Source organism: Nicrophorus vespilloides, unplaced genomic scaffold (assembly GCF_001412225.1).
Source record: "Nicrophorus vespilloides isolate i.1.1-1 unplaced genomic scaffold, Nicve_v1.0, whole genome shotgun sequence".
Classification (NCBI taxonomy): domain Eukaryota; kingdom Metazoa; phylum Arthropoda; class Insecta; order Coleoptera; family Silphidae; genus Nicrophorus; species Nicrophorus vespilloides.
The window spans coordinates 34,019-52,244 of record NW_017095967.1 but is presented as its reverse complement, the minus strand read 5'-3'; the positions used below and the strand labels follow the sequence as shown (position 1 = coordinate 52,244).

The 18,226-nt window shown below is 33.1% G+C and overlaps 4 protein-coding genes across 9 annotated transcripts; 1 reads left to right on the top strand and 3 right to left on the bottom strand.

The window, feature by feature from the left end:
* Window positions 1-1,617: 1,617 nt before the first annotated feature.
* On the bottom strand, window positions 1,618-3,540 carry LOC108569005 (GSK3-beta interaction protein-like). 2 transcript variants are annotated; one of them, XM_017930379.1, is made up of 2 exons: window positions 3,463-3,540; window positions 1,618-3,320 (listed from the first exon to the last, which is right to left on the bottom strand). In XM_017930379.1, exon 2 carries the CDS (start codon window positions 3,191-3,193, stop codon window positions 2,840-2,842), a length of 354 nt encoding a protein of 117 aa, XP_017785868.1. In that variant the 5' UTR covers window positions 3,194-3,320; window positions 3,463-3,540; the 3' UTR covers window positions 1,618-2,839. The 2 variants fall into 2 exon arrangements, with proteins under 2 accessions (XP_017785868.1, XP_017785869.1); XM_017930380.1 differs by lacking the exon at window positions 3,463-3,540 and adding an exon at window positions 3,401-3,418.
* A 201-nt stretch (window positions 3,541-3,741) lies between these two features.
* On the bottom strand, window positions 3,742-4,158 carry LOC108569008 (peptidyl-tRNA hydrolase 2, mitochondrial). Its single transcript, XM_017930389.1, has one exon. The coding sequence runs from the start codon at window positions 4,144-4,146 to the stop codon at window positions 3,796-3,798; it is 351 nt and encodes a 116-aa protein (XP_017785878.1). The 5' UTR covers window positions 4,147-4,158; the 3' UTR covers window positions 3,742-3,795.
* Window positions 4,054-4,435, bottom strand: LOC108569009 (cytochrome c oxidase assembly factor 4 homolog, mitochondrial). Its single transcript, XM_017930390.1, has 2 exons — window positions 4,327-4,435; window positions 4,054-4,261 (listed from the first exon to the last, which is right to left on the bottom strand). The coding sequence occupies exons 1-2, from the start codon at window positions 4,417-4,419 to the stop codon at window positions 4,148-4,150; spliced, it is 207 nt and encodes a 68-aa protein (XP_017785879.1). The 5' UTR covers window positions 4,420-4,435; the 3' UTR covers window positions 4,054-4,147.
* A 385-nt stretch (window positions 4,436-4,820) lies between these two features.
* Window positions 4,821-15,821, top strand: LOC108569007 (glycerol kinase-like). 5 transcript variants are annotated; one of them, XM_017930386.1, is made up of 12 exons: window positions 4,821-4,910; window positions 9,135-9,405; window positions 13,168-13,269; window positions 13,325-13,542; window positions 13,598-13,810; window positions 13,869-13,979; window positions 14,033-14,111; window positions 14,166-14,343; window positions 14,400-14,580; window positions 14,644-14,812; window positions 14,885-14,971; window positions 15,033-15,821. In XM_017930386.1, exons 2-12 carry the CDS (start codon window positions 9,189-9,191, stop codon window positions 15,119-15,121), a joined length of 1,644 nt encoding a protein of 547 aa, XP_017785875.1. In that variant the 5' UTR covers window positions 4,821-4,910; window positions 9,135-9,188; the 3' UTR covers window positions 15,122-15,821. The 5 variants fall into 5 exon arrangements, with proteins under 5 accessions (XP_017785875.1, XP_017785874.1, XP_017785873.1 ...); XM_017930385.1 differs by having other exon boundaries at window positions 4,822-4,910; window positions 9,138-9,405; XM_017930384.1 differs by lacking the exon at window positions 4,821-4,910 and adding an exon at window positions 6,421-6,555 and having other exon boundaries at window positions 9,138-9,405.
* The last annotated feature ends 2,405 nt before the right edge of the window (window positions 15,822-18,226 follow it).

Sequence of the window (18,226 nt, the reverse complement as noted above, 5' to 3'; positions counted from 1 at the left end):
ACACGTTCCAGCATCCTGCGCAATGTTATCTCATTAATAGTTACACTGTTCTTGGAAATTGAGCAAATTGATGATCCGATCGTTTTCAACAACAGCAAACAAGTTCATAACTTAATAAACATAATTAAGCATGCTGGAAAGAAACGTTAAAGTTTTATTCCTAAATGATTAACGGTAAACTTACCTTAAATGTAAAACGGAATCATGTAATAATATTTTCGAAATTCGATTGCGAAAAAAGGCACCTCTTTTCAAATGCTCGCCAAATATTTAATTTCCATTGCAACAACTGACACCAATCAAAAAACCGCCAATCCATTTGTGGATCGACGTCTCATTCAATAGAAACTTTCCAACAAACGTAAATAAGTATCAGATTATTTGCAGATTCTCGACGAGCAAAAAAAAAATCAAAATATTTAGAAAACGAGACTTGGCATTCCAAAACTTCACTTTCTTTCAATTACACAGTTCATTTCAGTTGAAAATAGCAAATTGTAAACGTATTGCATTTCATAGTATTTGTAGTATGGATAAAAGGATATGCAAAATCCCGGCTGGCTCAAAATCCCAACTGTATCGAAATCCCGACTATATCAAAATACCGACTACCACAATCCCGACAATCAAAATCCCGACAGTGTCTTTTATTATTATAAATTTCTACAATAACATTTTTATGGTAGTCGGGATTTCGATATAGTCGGGATTATGGTAGTCAGGATTTTGACATAGTCGGGATTTCAAGCATCAGGACTTTAATACAGTCGGGATTTCGATACAGTCCGGATTTCAATAGACGGTTGTCGGGCTTGCGATATAGACCCGATTTAATACTGTGACAATAGAACTATAAGTAGTTGCATTTAATTCTGGAGTGTACACCTAATGTAATTTAGAGCAGTGGTTCAAACACACTAGAGTGTAAATCGGCCTTCGTCGTAACAAGAATAAACGGTGCCAGTCACCAAACACCTAATGCATATTCTATTGAAATCAAACACTCGCACTTTAAATGTGCGACGCACGCCACAGGTGCCGTCTAAAGTCTGTTGGAAGCGCCTGGTTATAATTACATAATGCAAACCACGAATGAATCGATCTAACAAAACAAACAAAAAAAGAAGAAAGATGCACTTTCCGGTGCAATGGATCATTTTCATGAAAGTTGCATGTTTTATTCTATAACTATTCAAGCAAATTCAATTAATCAATGTATATTTATTACATTTTTTAAATAGATTTAGGGTAAACTTTCGTTTTTTATTTTAATAATATGATGACAATATTTATTGCAACAACTATAAAATTACATCAATAATTACAAACAACACAGTTTAGAATAAACAAAACGAATGAATCATTCCAATCATCAAGTAAGTGAACAAGTTTATTCAGGTCAATTAAAAAATAATGCGTAAGTATTACATAAATTTCCATTTCATAACATTTTGGAAATAAACCCAAAATAATCCAAATGTAATCCAATTAGAAAATAGCTTTAAATCATGTAAAACACTTGGATTTAATTATCAATTAACATTGTTTTGTTAAATATTGTAAATAAATTATATAAACAAACAAAAAAAAACAAGATAAGTATTTTCCACTGGATTTAACTGAATCTGTCGACTACAGTAGCAATATATCTGTCAAGTTAGTAAAAAAAAAACAACCAATTTCTATAATCTTCAAATTGAAAGATTACATTTCACGTTGATAACATTCTTATTAGGTTGCTGAGTAATCAACGTATTTATATTTCTTCTAAAACTGTCATAATAATCTTTGTTTTTTATGTAATTCTCGTCGCAGTTGCAACCTTTGACCGGCGTACAATGCATCTCATCGCTCGCTGCGTTTTCCGCAGATGCTGTACGAGTTTCATTTGGACATTTTAATTACACGTCGAATTAACTTTGAATTAGGATAGTTTCGTAACGTAATTTTAAGTGCTGCATTGTTTTTTGCCTCGAACTGTCACCTGGAAATTGATATGGGACAGAGAGCGCCGTTTCTAATTAATTATTTAATTAAACTTTGCGAAATGAACATTTACGTCTCTCCGATTAATGACGACGACAAATATAATAATTGTGAATTAAGCATCCCGTTGACCTTTGCATGTCTTTGTCCTTTTTTTGTTTTATATGAACGTAAGGAAATGCGAAATAATACAAGTACGTGCAATTAATGTAATTAAAAAAGGGCCGAGAATGTTTTGAATCACGGCAGACGTTGATGTTTATTTTCGTAAATGTTAAGGTCGCAGCAATAAATTTGCTTGTTCCTCCTCGTCCGTGTGCGCGCAGTGTTATGGTTCTAGTATTATTACATAAAGGCGAACCTGGATGAAAGTAATTAGTAGGTGGGTTTGATAGCGTTGTGTGTTTGCCATCGAGTTACACGAGAACTTACCTAATAGAGGACTGGGATCATTTCGTGCGTCTGTTTGGGTTAGATCAATTCGCGGAGAGAATGAGCAGCAGTAGAGGAGTAGCGTATCTTGGGTTTCCGTGCAAAGGAGAGAAGATGTTGATGATGATGAAGGCAGAGCCCAGAGGAGATAGTAGATATCACGAACGCACGCACATCCACACAGCAACCGGCAGCTCGGGACGAGTTCGCACCTGGATTAAACACCCAAACCGACTGTTTTCAGTATCATAATTCCCGAGATCCGTGTCATAAATGTGTCACTGCTGATCATTGTTCCGTCGTCGACCAGCCCGAAACTCTCTCCTCTCTCACTGTTTGCTGCTGCACTCTCCGACAACAAACACGAGCGCCAACTGCAACGAAAGTCCCCAACTACGCTACAAAATCCCTGGCACCTAACCTAATTCTGGATAGAGGCCAGCTTCGCCATCAGCGCATCACCGAACGACTGTCCAAACATGGGGCTCAGCGAGTTCAGCAGGCTGTACGGCGTCTCGAAGTGTTCCTCTTCCGTTTCCGGTCTGCTGCTGCTGCTGATCTCGTCGTGACGTTCTGCGACCACTCGGAATCCGCTTCCCGAGAGCTCCACGCAGTAGTCGCGCTCCTCCAACGTGGTCAAATTGAGGAAGATGCGTCGATCCGAGCTCTGCAGCACCTCGCTGATCTCCACCCTCACCACGTGCTCCTTTATGTCGTTGATCACGGCCTGAGCCTCCAGTTTCCAATTTTCCGCGTCCAGAACGTTCTCGCACATTTTCAAACCAAAATACCACTCATCAAAATCAAAACAAAGAGACGTCACACTGACAGCTAGTTGTCAGAAGAATATTTGAATTTCATTTCCATCTCTTCACTTCATCATCATTCCACCCATATTCTACCTAAAACCAAATGCATTATAGAAAACAAACAATATCTTATTACAACTACACGATCATTTTACAATAATGGATCAACTTACAGTCTTCCTATATTTAGCAAACACTTAATAACTTATAAGAAACGCTTTTAAACTACACTTACTTGAATAAATCTTACAAAAATTTACTCTGGAAAGAGACACTCCATATTCTTGTAACGAACTTTTACCCAACCATAGCCGCAACCCTAATAGCTTCGCTGCAATTCAAAATAATTATCAAATATGATTAACAAAAATTTAATACTACAAAATGTATATAAAACATTTATTGCACCTTATATAACGTGGTAAATATGCTAAATATGATATATAATTTAAGTATTGTTGATTATTTGACAAATTCATACTTAAACTGTATGCAACCAAATGAACTCTTTCCATTAATACAAAAGTAACACTTTATTACGTAACACGATGATCAGATTGTTTTTTTTTTATAATAATTTCAAGTGTTTAGTTAATTTATCAATGTCTTCAACACTATTAGGTCCGATCCCGAGCACCGTCAAAGTCCCACTTTCGACCTGCGTCCTCCCAGCATCGCGTATCAAGCAGGCGTTGAGCTTATCCTTGATGGCGCTCTGATGGATATCGTTCAGCACGTTCTCGTTGTCAGCTTTCAAAACGATTTTCGGCTGTCCCTTCAGCATCCACATGTTCTTAACTATAGTTCCGCTCGATTGTGCTAGAGTAACTGCGGCGTGGGCGCACTGGGAAGCGATCTTCCCGGGGCCCATCCTCAAATCGGAGCGGACTATGAGGACCATCTTGGTGGGCCGAAACATGCTAATAGTTGTTGATTTTGCTGCGCTGCTTCTCCACGTACTTGTTCATGCACTCCTTGAAGATGGAGACCTGATCTTGGCACTTGCGCCAATCCTGCGTTTCCGCTATGCACTCCTGCAAAAGATGCGAATCGATCAAAATTTGTAGATCAAATTTGTGGAGATTTCACAGTTCCTTACCTGAACTTTGTAATGTAAATCTATGCAACCGGTCCTTTTCAGCATCTGCTCCACCGGATCGGTGATCTCCTCCGTTCCGTGTTTACCGCTCATCTCTGGGTTATGTTATGTCATGCGGTATTTCCCGAACGTGACTAGGTTAGGTCAGCTGTGTTAAATGTCAGTTGTGGTTGGAATCTGGGATGGCGAAGATGCGGAATTCCAGTTGATTTCGGACGATCGGTCGTTGGGAATCGCGTTCGAGCCTCACCATCTCCGACGATCGCAAATTTCTGTAGGATCGAACTGCACCACCTTCTTCTAGTCATCACCATCGACGCCTCATCATGCACTTCTCTCTACTTCTTCCCGGTGCAACTGTTACGACGGTGGTGTTTGCATTCTGAGAGAGGTGCACGGACATTCCACCTTCATCACATCTGGATTGGATCTCGTTCACTGTCATGCTGCCAATTTGCACCTGCATTTATCACTGTTGGCATCCTCCATGTCCTTCCCTGCTATTTAAGCCCTTCATTAAACCGTGACATTCAGACCGGATCAGCATCTGCAGGACCCCCCTGTCTACGTACAAACACTTCCAGGTGAGACAATTATTGCATTGACTTCAATTTCTCATTCATAACTTACCACTTTCTCTCTTGTTCACATGAAAAATCCAAATTTTCTAAATTCTTGCTTATCATACTTACACAACAATATTGCACCTGAAAGGAAAACTTTACTCAGCATAAAATTAAATTTGTAAGTAATAATTTTCAATTGGATTCAAATAGGAAATTTTGTAGGAAAAACAATAACAATGTTAGAAATGGTTCTTAAACATCTATTTTTAACCACATATAATAACATATTCATTATTCATTGAAGCCATCCAGTGTATACAATTAAAAGAAACCTTTCTGCAATGAATTCTTTTAATTTGTATACAACTGCGTGACGTAAATAATTTTTTGTTACTTATACCGAACTTTTACTCTACGTGTGAACTTGGTTGCCTATCACAATTAATTTAAATATCTTAATTCTTTTATGTAATCATTATTATTGATATTAGTAAATTTTGTAATAATTTATGAGTGTACTAAAATTACAAATGTTTATATCTAATTAACAAAATTACTTTAATTATTTTAAATTAAATTATAATAATTTATCATAAATTGCAATATTTTTTGTTGCATTTTGATTACATAAATAATCAGTTTCAATTATTATTCAATAGTTGGAAAAACCGAAAAAAACTTAATTGAATTCTAAAGAAATGTTAACAAAAGAATACATTTGTACGCATACTTAATTCATTGAATATCAATTCTTCGAATTAATACATGAAAACTGTAATAAGATAATACTCGGCCTTGTAATCATAAGTAAAATATTAGTTTTCCAATAAGTTAATTAAAATATTTATAATTTATTTTTTTTTTAGTTAAATTTTTCTGATAAAAATTGATAGACTATATTATTTATTTATTTAAAAAAAAAAACCGTGAACTTGAACTTACTGAATACATAACAAACTTCATTTGTCTCGTCCATACATATCACTTATTTACATTAATAATGACTGTGTGAAAAAGTATACAAAAGTTATCAAAAAATAATCTACATGAAACTAAGTAGTAATAACAATGAGTTTGTTGAACTTGACTTTTGGTAACTTTACTGTCTCAATGCTATACAAATATTCCAAATGACTATAGTTCAATGTAATTACGATATTCCGGGTATTTGATTAAATCATTTCCATATGAATTTGTCGGTTTTTTTGAAAGCGAACTTGTGCAGTCTTCGGGTCAAAGGTCCTTGCGATTTTCGTTGCGCGCCATTGAAACAATTGATTGCGGAATTTATGTTTATTTAAAAAAAAAAGAAGAGAATAAACAGCAACAACAAAATAAATATGAAAACATGAAAAATTCTTGATGTTCGGTGACCCCACTGGATTTCTTGTAGATAAATCACGCGTATTGATGGACGGACGGACGGAGTTTAAATGAATTTGATTTGCATGTGTAAACATTTCTGAATGTCGCGTTGATTATGTGAGGAAGTGCGGATAAAACGAAGCTGCAGCCAGATTCGAGTCTCATTAAGATTCGTCGTCTTCGAGCGGCAAAAGCATTTCGCACTTCAATCATGTCAGATCTCTGTGTGTACCTATCCCTTACATTATGGGACTACATCTATTTACTGAAGAAAAGGCAACACCACAAACATTTTGGGGTAAGAAATGATCGATTTTATGTTCATTAAAATTTTATTGTTTTTATAAATTGATGGAATAGTTTGAAAATATTTAAGGTACAAAACGTTTGTAATTTATATAGTTATAAACAGATTCAATCTTTTAAAAAAAAAGTGGATTTTGATAAATGACGACTGTAACAAGAAATGAGAATACTTTTTTTGGTTGGAGGTATAAAACTATTAAGTTTTAATTAATTAGTAACAAAATTTTAAAATCGTTTTATATAGAAAATTCATTGTGTTTTGATAACTTTCTGTCTATTTTCGTGTATGATAATACCTTTTTAGACTTTTCAGTAGTAATTTTTGTATAATTTAAACATCCTTTTCCTATAATTTGTTAGTTTTCAAAATTTACTTTCCATGTTAATCTTTCATTCAGGTGCATTTACAGATACTAAAGTTTAATTAACAAACGGTTGTTTTAAGCGATAATATCCGTACACAAATGATATGAAATTGATTTACAACTCTTTGTTTACGCTGCATTCATTATTCTTAAAATAATAGACAAATGTTTACACACTGATAGAGCAGAGCGATGATTTACGGCGGGGCGGAGATTCTTCAAAAAAACTTGGAAGCCGTCGACTTATGGACTTTCGATTTTTCTCTACTATCTATGTCAGACCAATTATATAGAAATGTGTGCGGCGATTTTTCCGCGTTCCGGCGGGGTCGAAGTTCGTCCGATCCAAATGATTGGTAATAATGCATCCACGTTTCAATGAAATCAATCCGGATTGTTAAATACAACTGATCTCGCCTTGTACCTAATTACTACCGTCTTACTTACTAAATAAATTTAGGTGTATTCCATTTGAATGCATAGGTCGAAGGTCGTTCCATTCAATTTATTAAATACTATTCAACGATAAAATTTATCGTTAATTTCACTCGAATTTTCGCTGGTCTGCAGTTAATGAATCCGTCCGTGTCAAGAGGTCACTCGTCTGACGCAAAGTGAAAACCCTTTTGTTGCGTTCACACTTTTATAATAGTTGTAACTATGCCGGTTTTATCGAGGTTTTAGAGCTCGACAGATTCGTTTACCCGAAGGTTGGAGCTTCGTAATTCATCGACCCGTCGCATCCTCCAAGGTTTTTCTTCCTTCCATTGTCTTCTAAAAGATTACCATATCTACAAATTCTTTTAATTTTTCACAAATTAATAGCCTCTTCAAATTGATTTATGTACGACTGTAATTGAAAGCGAGATTAGATAAATTTGTTGCGATGCAATTTCTTTAATAGTCACATTTTACAATACTACTCTTATCTCAGCTTAAACACAGAGATGTAAGCTTGTACAATTATAATTCATTTAAGCAAATATTTGGATTACATAATTCGATGCAATAATTAAACTTACAATTATTTTGATTACAAATTAATTTAAACAAATCTTTAATTTGAAAACTGATTATTCTTAGTGATTGTGTAAATGCGTTTTGTAGCCCAAGGTTATTCTTTCTCGGACTTGTTTACTTTAAATCGAAGAGAAAATCGCTGTTAACATTTGCTGTATAAGTAATGCGTTGTTATTATAATTTATATATTAAAGACTTTATAAAAATGTGTTATTGAATCGTCAGGTGTAACGTGCATTATTTGCATTTCCTTTTCGCGTCGTTACTTATGTAAATATTGGAAAGTGCAAAGTGCGAATTCGCTGCTCCAATTAAACGCGGATTAATCAATGAGACAATGGGTTTTATCTACGAACATTTTGAATCGCCCCCGCCAATTGGGGGAATCCTTATCGACAGGCGAAGTTGCTAAATATTAATTACGTCGCGCGTAAAGGATCAAACGTGTTTTGGCTTTATTCCGATTCGTAAGTAAGTAAGTAAGAAAGTAGTTTACGCAAATTTTGCAATTGTTGTTTCTATTTATTTTTTTTTATCGGTGTAAGCGTTCTATTCTTAGTTGATGGTATGCATGCGAGTGTCTTGCATTCCAGTCCACTTGTGATTAGGTGGAATAAAGAACTCGATGCGAGATTAATTGTGTGGTAATACGTTTGATAAGGCTAAGAATAAGCGTCGCGCGACTCGCGATGATCTTTTTATAGAGGCGCGTCGTTGATTGATAAACTTTTACAAACACACCCACTCGCGATTAGCGTCCGTAATTAGTAAAGATATGTGCGGAGGGAAATGGAAATTCGTTACCTTGACTGGTTAAAGTGTTAAAGCGAAACTGGTTTTATTTTTCGTTCGTTCGTTCGGTCGGAGGAAAGTTTAAGTTTTGTGACGAGCTTCGTCGGGTGAAGGCAGCAGTGCTCATATCGAAAGGAGAAATGCGGTTATCGGATTAGGCGGGAATAGACGAATTAAAGTAATTTGAATTGATATGATTCGAGGGAATCATCGAAGAGAGTACTAGTTCACCACCAGTTCTCTGCGTAGAATTGAGAGTGTTGCGATCGGTAAGTCTCCGGATCGACGATGGGGTTCATCCATTTTTATCTAATCATCGTCGTGTGTGAGAGAGAATTTGCGACACAAAAACAATCGATCTATTATCAATTTAAACATTGTACTTTTGTTCCAGTAGTTCTCGATCGGAGAGGAACCCCACAGGTTGTCTAATAAATCGAAGTGCGAGATGTCGGAGGGAAAAGGCGATTCGGAACCTCTGATCGGCGTCATCGACGCCGGCACCAGGACCATCAAGTTCTGCGTCTTCCGCGCCAAGCATACCAAAGAGCTCGCCGAGCACGCCGTCGATATCAACCCCATTGTACCTGAAGAGGGATGGCACGAGCAGGATCCCAAAGAGATCCTCGATGCCATCAACACCTGCATCCAGAACGTAACCAAAAGTAAGTTCGCTGCAAAACACATTATGCACGTGGGTTCGTCGCCGTTACGTAACTCGAATTTGCGATGATGAGGGTTTTCCCGTTCCGTCGAACGAAACAGCATTTTTTATACGCTACACACACAACTATCTATTTTAGATTATTTCCAATAGAAAGTTTCGCTTCTAATCTATACGTTTCATAATAATTATTTAAAAACACTTTGTCTACATTATCGTCACAGACTAACAATTTGTTCTAAATTCTTTAATTTTCATTGAACAAAACTAGAAAAATTTATTAGTTAAAATAATAAAATAAAATTGTTCTTTGAATTTCATTTAAAACATATTAAAATTAAGTTATTTCAATATTATTTTCAATGAAAAAAATATTTGGAATTTTTTTGGAAAATTCAGGTAATTTTAAGCTTAAATCGTAGAATAAATTATAGTGATTTAGATTACAAAAACGGATCAATTTTCAAATATATTTAGTAACAATAAACTTATTTCACGGTATTCTCCTATACAATTTTTCTGTTTGTTACAACATACAAAAATAACTTATACTGAAGTGACTGCAATTTAAATAAACTGATAAATGTTCAATAATAAACGCGTTATTTAATAAAAAAACACTCATTGAAAATTAAGAAATTCTTCAAAAAGTATTTAAATTTTTGATTATTTTCTATAAAGTATTCACTTTACTTTATCATATCTCTTGAGTTTTACGTAAATTTAGATATAAAATATTTGGGTGAAGAAATTTAGGGATTTCCATTGAAATTGTCTGCAATTTAACAAACTGATACATTTTCAATAACAAACGCGTTATTTAATTAAAAAAAACACTCATTGAAGTTTTACGTAAATTTAGATATAAAATATTTCGGTGAAGAAATTTAGGGATTTCCATTGAAATTGTCTGCAATTTAACAAACTGATAAATTTTGAATAACAAATGCGTTATTTAATAAAAAAAAACTCATTGAAAATTAAGAAATTCTTCAAAAAGTATTTAAATTTTTGATTATTTTCTGTAAAGTATTCACTTTACTTTATCATATTTCTTGAGTTTTACGTAAATTTAGATATAAAATATTTGGGTGAAGAAATTTAGGGATTTCCATTGAAATTGTCTGCAATTTAAATAAACTGATAAATTTTCAATAACAAACGCGTTATTTAATAACTCATTATATATTATATATTTTAACAACTCATTGAAAATTAAGAAATTCTTCAAAAAGTATTTAAATTTTTGATTATTTTCTGTAAAGTATACATTTTACTTTATCATATCTCTTGATTTTTACGTAAATTTAGATATAAAATATTTGGGTGAAATTTAGGGATTTCCATTGAAATTGTCTGCAATTTAACATACTGATAAATTTTCAATAACAAACGCGTTATTTAATAAAAAAAAAACACTCATTGAAGTTTTACGTAAATTTAGATATAAAATATTTTGGTGAAGAAATTTAGGGTTTTCCATTGAAATTGTCTGCAATTTAAATAAACTGATAAATTTTCAATAACAAATGCGTTATTTAATTAAAAAACTCATTGAAAATTAAGAAATTCTTCAAAAAGAATTTAAAATTTGATTATTTTCTGTAAAATATTCATTATACTTCATCATATCTCTTGAGTTTCACGTAAATTTAGATATAAAATATTTCGGTGAAGAAATTTAGGGATTTCCATTGAAATTGTCTGCAATTTAAATAAACTGATAAATTTTCAATAACAAACGCGTTATTTAATAAAAAAACTCATTGAAAATTAAGAAATTCTTCAAAAAGTATTTAAATTTTTGATTATTTTCTCGAAAGTATTCATTTTACTTTATCATATCTCTTGAGTTTTACGTAAATTTAGATATAAAATATTTCGGTGAAGAAATTTAGGGATTTCCATTGAAATTGTCTGCAATTTAACAAACTGATACATTTTCAATAACAAACGCGTTATTTAATAAAAAAAAACACTCATTGAAGTTTTACGTAAATTTAGATATAAAATATTTCAGTGAAGAAATTTAGGGATTTCCATTAAATTTGTTCATTCTGTAAATAAAATGATAAATTTTTTAATAACATAAAAACAAATATTTAACATAAACATAAACGATATAATGCAAGCTCATTTTTTATTCAAATTTGTAAATTATGCGAAAAATACCAATTTATAAACATCTGTTAAAATATTATCAAAAGACTTACTTAAAATATTTTATCACTATGGACAAAATTAATGTAAATGCATTTTACATTGGATTTCCCCTAATTAGTCACAATTTCATGATAAGAAATTTATCGTGGAATTAATACGAAAAACAATCATATTTTGTTCATAATATTCATTGAACTTCAATACTTCAGATATATTTTTCTATAAATAATAAAGTTCACTTTTATTGACTGATTTTTTTTTTGCTAGACACACAATTTGGTTTACGTTTATGAGCACTTTAAGCATCTCGTAAAATTAAGTAATTCACGTTTAATTCTAGTTTACAACTTGACTGCAGTTTTATTATCTCGTTTAGAAGAAACGTGTAACAAATATCAGAAAAAAAGTAATTTCAATTTACACATTTGTCGTGCGAAAATTTAAAGAATTTTATACGATTATTGCCGGGAGATTTTCAAAATCTAATCTATTATTGTCGCCAAAAACATTAATTGCGTGTAAACAATAATATCTCGCCGAGTTACGAAACAATTACTTGCAAATATTTCGTTCGTTTTCAAAATTTTAGATTATATCTGTAAAACGTTTCGTATAACATTTTTTTTGTTATTATTGCGTAAGTTCAACAATAAATGCATCAATTTATTATAAATACGCATTTTCTCTGCAGTTTATTTATATATTTACAAAGCATACATTTGTAATCAGCGAATTGACCTTCTGCTTCACATAAACCAACTCTTTCTGCCTCCGGCTGGTTCGATCGTGGAATTGCAAAATACATCAATAAATCACGTTATTCCTTTCGAGATTTAATCAAAGTTCTCTTTGTTTCATCCTGTTTTTATTCGATTGCAATTGATTTTTTTATATATACTGATTTCAGGAATTGTTAAAGTCATATCAGCTGATTAAACAATTACCTTCAATGTAGTTTATTACGAAACTTTCATTGCAGTTGTTGAATTGCAGATAGTTCTTCTATCTTTTGCGTTTCTTTGTACTTGAATGTAATCGCTGAAGGAAATGATCGTGCTTCGCTTTTTGTTAATTAAACAATATTGATCCAGTTTTATCTTATTAATACTCGCACGGTGGAGTGGATCCCTGATAATATCCACTTAATTGGAAGCGCAGCGAAAACAAACAGCGACTCACTCATTCCAAACGACAACATCCAATCTGCGCGCTCAAAATGTAATAGGATAATCAGTTGTTTCAACTCGAGTACAACGAGAATATTATCAGAAATAAATATGTTTAAACAAAAATTTAGTAAAAAATTCTGATCTGAAACCGATTCTAGTTGTTGCTATTTCGGTTGCATGTGTTTTATTACGCAAGACCATCATTTTGTCACATGGGTATCATGAGCGTAGCGCAAGCGATTTCAAAGCCAATCCGATTTGTAGACACGTATAAATAACATGGACTTTTGTTTTTGCAAATACATTCTTAGATACTATAGACTTTTACATGATTTCTATGAAATGTATCGAATTATACATAATTATTAATAATTGTTTTTGGACCTTGATTAAGTCAATTGTTGTAAATCACGATTTTGTTGTTGTTTCAGGTTGTAATATTTCTGATATAGTAACGATAGGTGTGACGAATCAAAGAGAAACCACAGTTGTCTGGGATAAGACAACCGGAGAACCTCTGCACAACGCTATAGGTAATATTATTGTGTAAATTATATAATTTGTTGTTAACTGTTTGTTTGTCTTCAGTTTGGAACGATATCCGAACTTCGTCCACGGTAGATCAAATCCTCGCCAAGTTGCCGGACAATAACAAGAACCATTTCAAGCAAATCTGCGGACTTCCCGTGTCTCCGTACTTCAGCGCCTTCAAACTCAAATGGTTGATGGACAACGTGAAGAACATCAGACGGGCGATCAAGAAGGGAACCTGCCTTTTCGGTACAATCGATACGTGGATCGTATGGGTAATTCATTAAACGAATTCTATTGAATTTGCTTATTAAATTGTGTAAATTTTAGAATTTGACTGGCGGTGTAAACGGTGGAATCCACATAACGGACGTCACAAATGCCTCACGTACATTCCTGATGAACATTGAGACTCTGCATTGGGACCCATTGCTTCTGCACACATTCAACGTCAACGCCGCCATCCTGCCGGAAATCCGGAACAGCTCGGAGGTGTACGGGAAGGTTAAAGGAACAGTCCTTGACGGCATACCTATCTCAGGGGTATAAACTATACTCAATTCCATTCAAACTGTTTACTTAATACTTGTTGTTGTTGCAGATTTTAGGTAATCAACAATCTGCCTTAGTAGGACAAAATTGCTTTAAGGAAGGCCAGGCGAAGAACACCTACAGGAGCGGATGCTTTCTATTATATAATACGGGAAAAACGGTTAGTTCAATTTAAAACTTTAGTGAAATGATAATAAATATTTAATTTTTTAGAGAGTGCAATCAACACACGGCCTTGTTACAACTGTAGCTTATAAATTCGGAGACGACAAGCCTACTTACGCGCTTGAAGGTATATAGTTTTGTTTTGGTGATTTATTTCAATTGTAAATTGTAATCTTTGCAGGGAGCGTTGCAATAGCTGGAGAAGCTTTGAACTGGCTTAGAGATAACATGGGCCTAATTAAGAACGTCCAAGAAGATACCGAATCTTTGGCCCAAGAAGTCTTCAATACCGGAGACGTTTACTTCGTTCCTGCTTTCAAAGGCCTGTACGCTCCGTACTGGAGGAAAGACGCTAGAGGGTAATCAGTCAAATTTCTTAATATCTAAATCGAAATAATTCGTGTGCTGTTCTCAGTATAATTTGCGGATTGACTGCTTACACGACGAAGAAACACATAATCCGAGCCGCGCTCGAAGCCGTCTGCTTCCAAACCAGAGATATCTTAGAAGCGATGAACAAGGATTGCGGAATCCCGTTGAGCAAGCTGCACGTCGACGGGAAGCTGACCACCAACAATTTACTGATGCAATTGCAGGTAAATGAATCAGTTGAAAATTGATAAATCGAAAGTCGTGTTCATTTTTTATGGGAATTTCAGGCCGACATCAGCGGAATCCCGGTTTTCAGATCGCAGTCGCAAGACATGACCGCTCTCGGTGTAGCCATGGCTGCAGGACAAGCTAAGGGCATCGACGTCTGGGACTTGAGTGCAAAAGACAGGGAAATCGTTCCCAGTGATACATTTTTACCTACGACCACAGAAGATGGTGAGACTCTCTATTCATGCACTTTCCAATCTTAAAGATAAATTCTTAAAATAAAATACAATTTATTTGCAGAGAGGAACGCGAGGTACAACAAATGGAAGATGGCGGTGCATCGATCGTTGGGTTGGGCTTTGGGCAAGAAATCTGCGGCGATGACAGGTAACTTATTATTACCACTTCTGCAAAAGACACGTGAATAATAACTTTGTTTTTTCCGCAGATGAACGGTATCGACTCCTATCGAGCGTTCCGGCCGGCCTCTTCCTCATCGGCAGCTTCGGTATGCTCGTCCTTTCGGCGTACGTGTAAACAGTGCATCTCACGAAACTTGTTGTTTTTTTTATCAATTAATTAATTATTATAATTTGTTTACGTTCTTTTCTCCCCCTCCTATTACGTTAATTCGATTTTTGTATTTCATTTAATTTATTGTGAAAAGTGATCGAGCCATTTACTTGCTTAGTATAACAATTGTTAAATTATATAAGAAACACACACTCACACAAAAAAACATCCACACTCAGGTTATCTAGCAAAAATATATATATATTGAGAGAAAACTATAGTTCTTTTCGATGCGCTATATATTTTTTTCGTTTGTTCCTCTTCGTGAATGAAAGTAGCTAATTCCATCGTGACCTTAAACATCAATTATCCTACTTATTAATAATTAATAATACCGCAACTATTACAATTATTATCTTTATTATATAATATACTTGATATTTTTATTTTGATATATATGTACGATTTATATATTATCGCTCATTACCATTATATTTCTCTCTATTGTTTTTTCTTTCTTTTCTTAATTAGCATTGTTTTTATTTATTGTTATTTCGTGTCTACTTTGTATTCGCTTTTATTCGAAATATTGTAAAGGAAAAATCAATTTTCGATCAATTTTTTTTTTTTTAGAATTTGTACTTATTGTATAATATTCCGATTATATATTTTGTTTTGTTGGGTTACATTTCAATCAATAAAATAAGGCTGACGATGTCTTGTTTGAATGCGTTTACTTACGAATCTTAATAATTTATTTTTCCCCGCATTATTCCTTCTGCAAATCCATTTTTTTTTATTCACAATCGATGTGAACATTGTGTAAATTTAAGATCGCGGTTGACATTAAATGGACAATCTTTCCCGGTGGATAGTTACCATTATGATGATTTGAACTTAAATCTATATACTAAATCCAATGGTTTGCAACGCTTCAGCCTTTTTGTGGTTTCACTGTTGTCGAGTAGGCCAATAATCAGAACATTAGTATGAGACTCCAGTCTATCTTGGTATCTACTACTAAATGTTGCTATTGTATCCTGGACCATATCTATATGAAGATCTTCGTGTATTTGTTTATTCCTGACGAATCATGGAATCCTAATAATGTTTCTTAAGCATTTTGATTGGAACCTTTGTATAATTTGTATGTTGTAAAATTTTTATTGTTTGTAAGAAAATGTTTATAAAAAGTCAGATTAAATATATAAAATTAAGTTTTTTTGATCTAGTTTCTATAATTTAACTATAATTAAAGTGAAAAATTCTGGACAAAAGTTTACTTTTTTGTCACAACTATTGTAGCTAAATAATTAAAAATGTTTATAGAAAGACATAAATATATAAAATAAAGGATTGTTAAAGAATTTTCTTCTTAAAGTAATAATGTTTCTTAAGCATTTTGATTGGAACCTTTGTTTTTATTTTGTATGTCGATTTACTGGCTGCACCCCACAATTTTATACCATACGTCCATACTGATTTCTGTATTACTTTGTATATAAGTAATTTATTTTCCACTGATAATCCGACCTTTTCCCTAGAGTTTTCTAAACCTTATTTCTAATTGCTCCCTCTTAGCCTGAATGTGATCTTTCCAGATGAGTCTTCTGTCTAGATGCATGCCTATATATTTGACTTTTGTTGCTTTGGACAGATCTTGTCCATTAAGTCTTACAGTTGGGCAGGTGTCTTTCTTTAGCGTGAATGTGATATGCACGGATTTCATTTCGTCAACTTCTATTTTTTAAACCATTCTTGTAGCTTATCTAAATTCTCCTGTAGATATTCGGATGCTTCTGCTCGATTCTCATCTGATGCCAAGATTGCTGTGTCATCAGCGAATGTTGCAATCGTAGTATTGTTAGTTTTAGGAAAATCTGCCGTGTATAGAAGGTAAAGTAATGAGTAAATTCTTAAGAAAACTATCGTTAATATAATAATCAAGTATATACTTACTTTATGAATCAGTTTCTGCAACGCTAAAGATTTTGTTGCACCTAAAGAAAAAGTCAACAATTCGATTTTATTATAATAAAAATAACGCATTTCGTATGGATTTGTATATACTATATATTTATATATGTATATAAGTTATACATTAAATATGGCAAAAAAAAAATGTATTTACACGAAAATAGAAAACATATTCCATATTCAATTTAAACAAAAATTGTTCCTTTATCATTATTATTTCTATTTTTATTTTCTTTGTTTCATTCGCTTACGTTTTCTCCACCAAATTATTTATTATTACTCATGATTCTCTTCACATCTTCGTCGTTATTTTCGTTTAATAATTATATAAACAGACTTTAGTTTCCTGAGGAAAAATATATAAATATAATAATTACATAGTATATATATATAATAATAATATACATATTATATAGCGCAGTCAGATTGCAGTATGAAATAAATACCAAAAAAAATAAAAATATTAACAGAAATTACTAACTAAATGAAAGTGTCGACTAATTAAATCTGCGCTTTCCGTGAAAAACAAATAGCGTGCGATTAGTTTCCAGTTTTCATTTGTTTTTGATTGATTATTTTTGCTTTCATTTGTTTGTGAGACTGAGAGCGAGCGAGAGAGAGAGAAAGAGAGATAAATAAAATACATTTAAATATAAACACGATATGTCAAATATATAATTAATAATTATTGTTTATATAAATAATTGTACAAAGCTTTTCAAATATTATTGCATTTGTTTCCAATAAGATCTCTCGATTTCTCGTCCGACCTGATCATTGCATTGCATCTCTCGTCATTGCACGAACAAAACAACAAAAACAAAAAACGCATTTAAACACTAATTAAAACTATACAAAGAATAAATTAATATGAAAATAAATGCTATTACATCTCATTCAATATGAAATTAATAATTTAATAAATTCTTTCTCTATCATTATTACATTAATTTGAACTAACGAAACGAAGCAACAAAATATATGTACACGCAGTTTTCTCCAAGCAAAACGAATCGCACCAGTTTTTTGTTAAAAAATAACAATGGTTTTGTCTTGAAGATTTGTGCGTATAGACATTCAACACCCTCTTCGGTTTTTGCAATGTAAATTAGTAATTACGTGGGTTTTAGAGATGTGCGAATCGTTTGCATT

Excerpts from the sequence above, each read along its gene's own strand:
- LOC108569005 (XM_017930379.1), bottom strand. The coding sequence starts at position 3,193 with ATGTGCGAGAACGTTCTGGACGCGGAAAATTGGAAACTGGAGGCTCAG.
- LOC108569008 (XM_017930389.1), bottom strand. The coding sequence starts at position 4,146 with ATGTTTCGGCCCACCAAGATGGTCCTCATAGTCCGCTCCGATTTGAGG.
- LOC108569009 (XM_017930390.1), bottom strand. The coding sequence starts at position 4,419 with ATGAGCGGTAAACACGGAACGGAGGAGATCACCGATCCGGTGGAGCAG. Across the intron at positions 4,262-4,326 it reads ATTTACATTACAAAGTTCAG|GAGTGCATAGCGGAAACGCA; the intron begins GTAAGGAACTGT and ends CATCTTTTGCAG.
- LOC108569007 (XM_017930384.1), top strand. The coding sequence starts at position 6,469 with ATGTCAGATCTCTGTGTGTACCTATCCCTTACATTATGGGACTACATC. Across the intron at positions 6,556-9,137 it reads AACACCACAAACATTTTGGG|TTCTCGATCGGAGAGGAACC; the intron begins GTAAGAAATGAT and ends TTGTTCCAGTAG. Across the intron at positions 13,811-13,868 it reads ACGGCATACCTATCTCAGGG|ATTTTAGGTAATCAACAATC; the intron begins GTATAAACTATA and ends TTGTTGTTGCAG.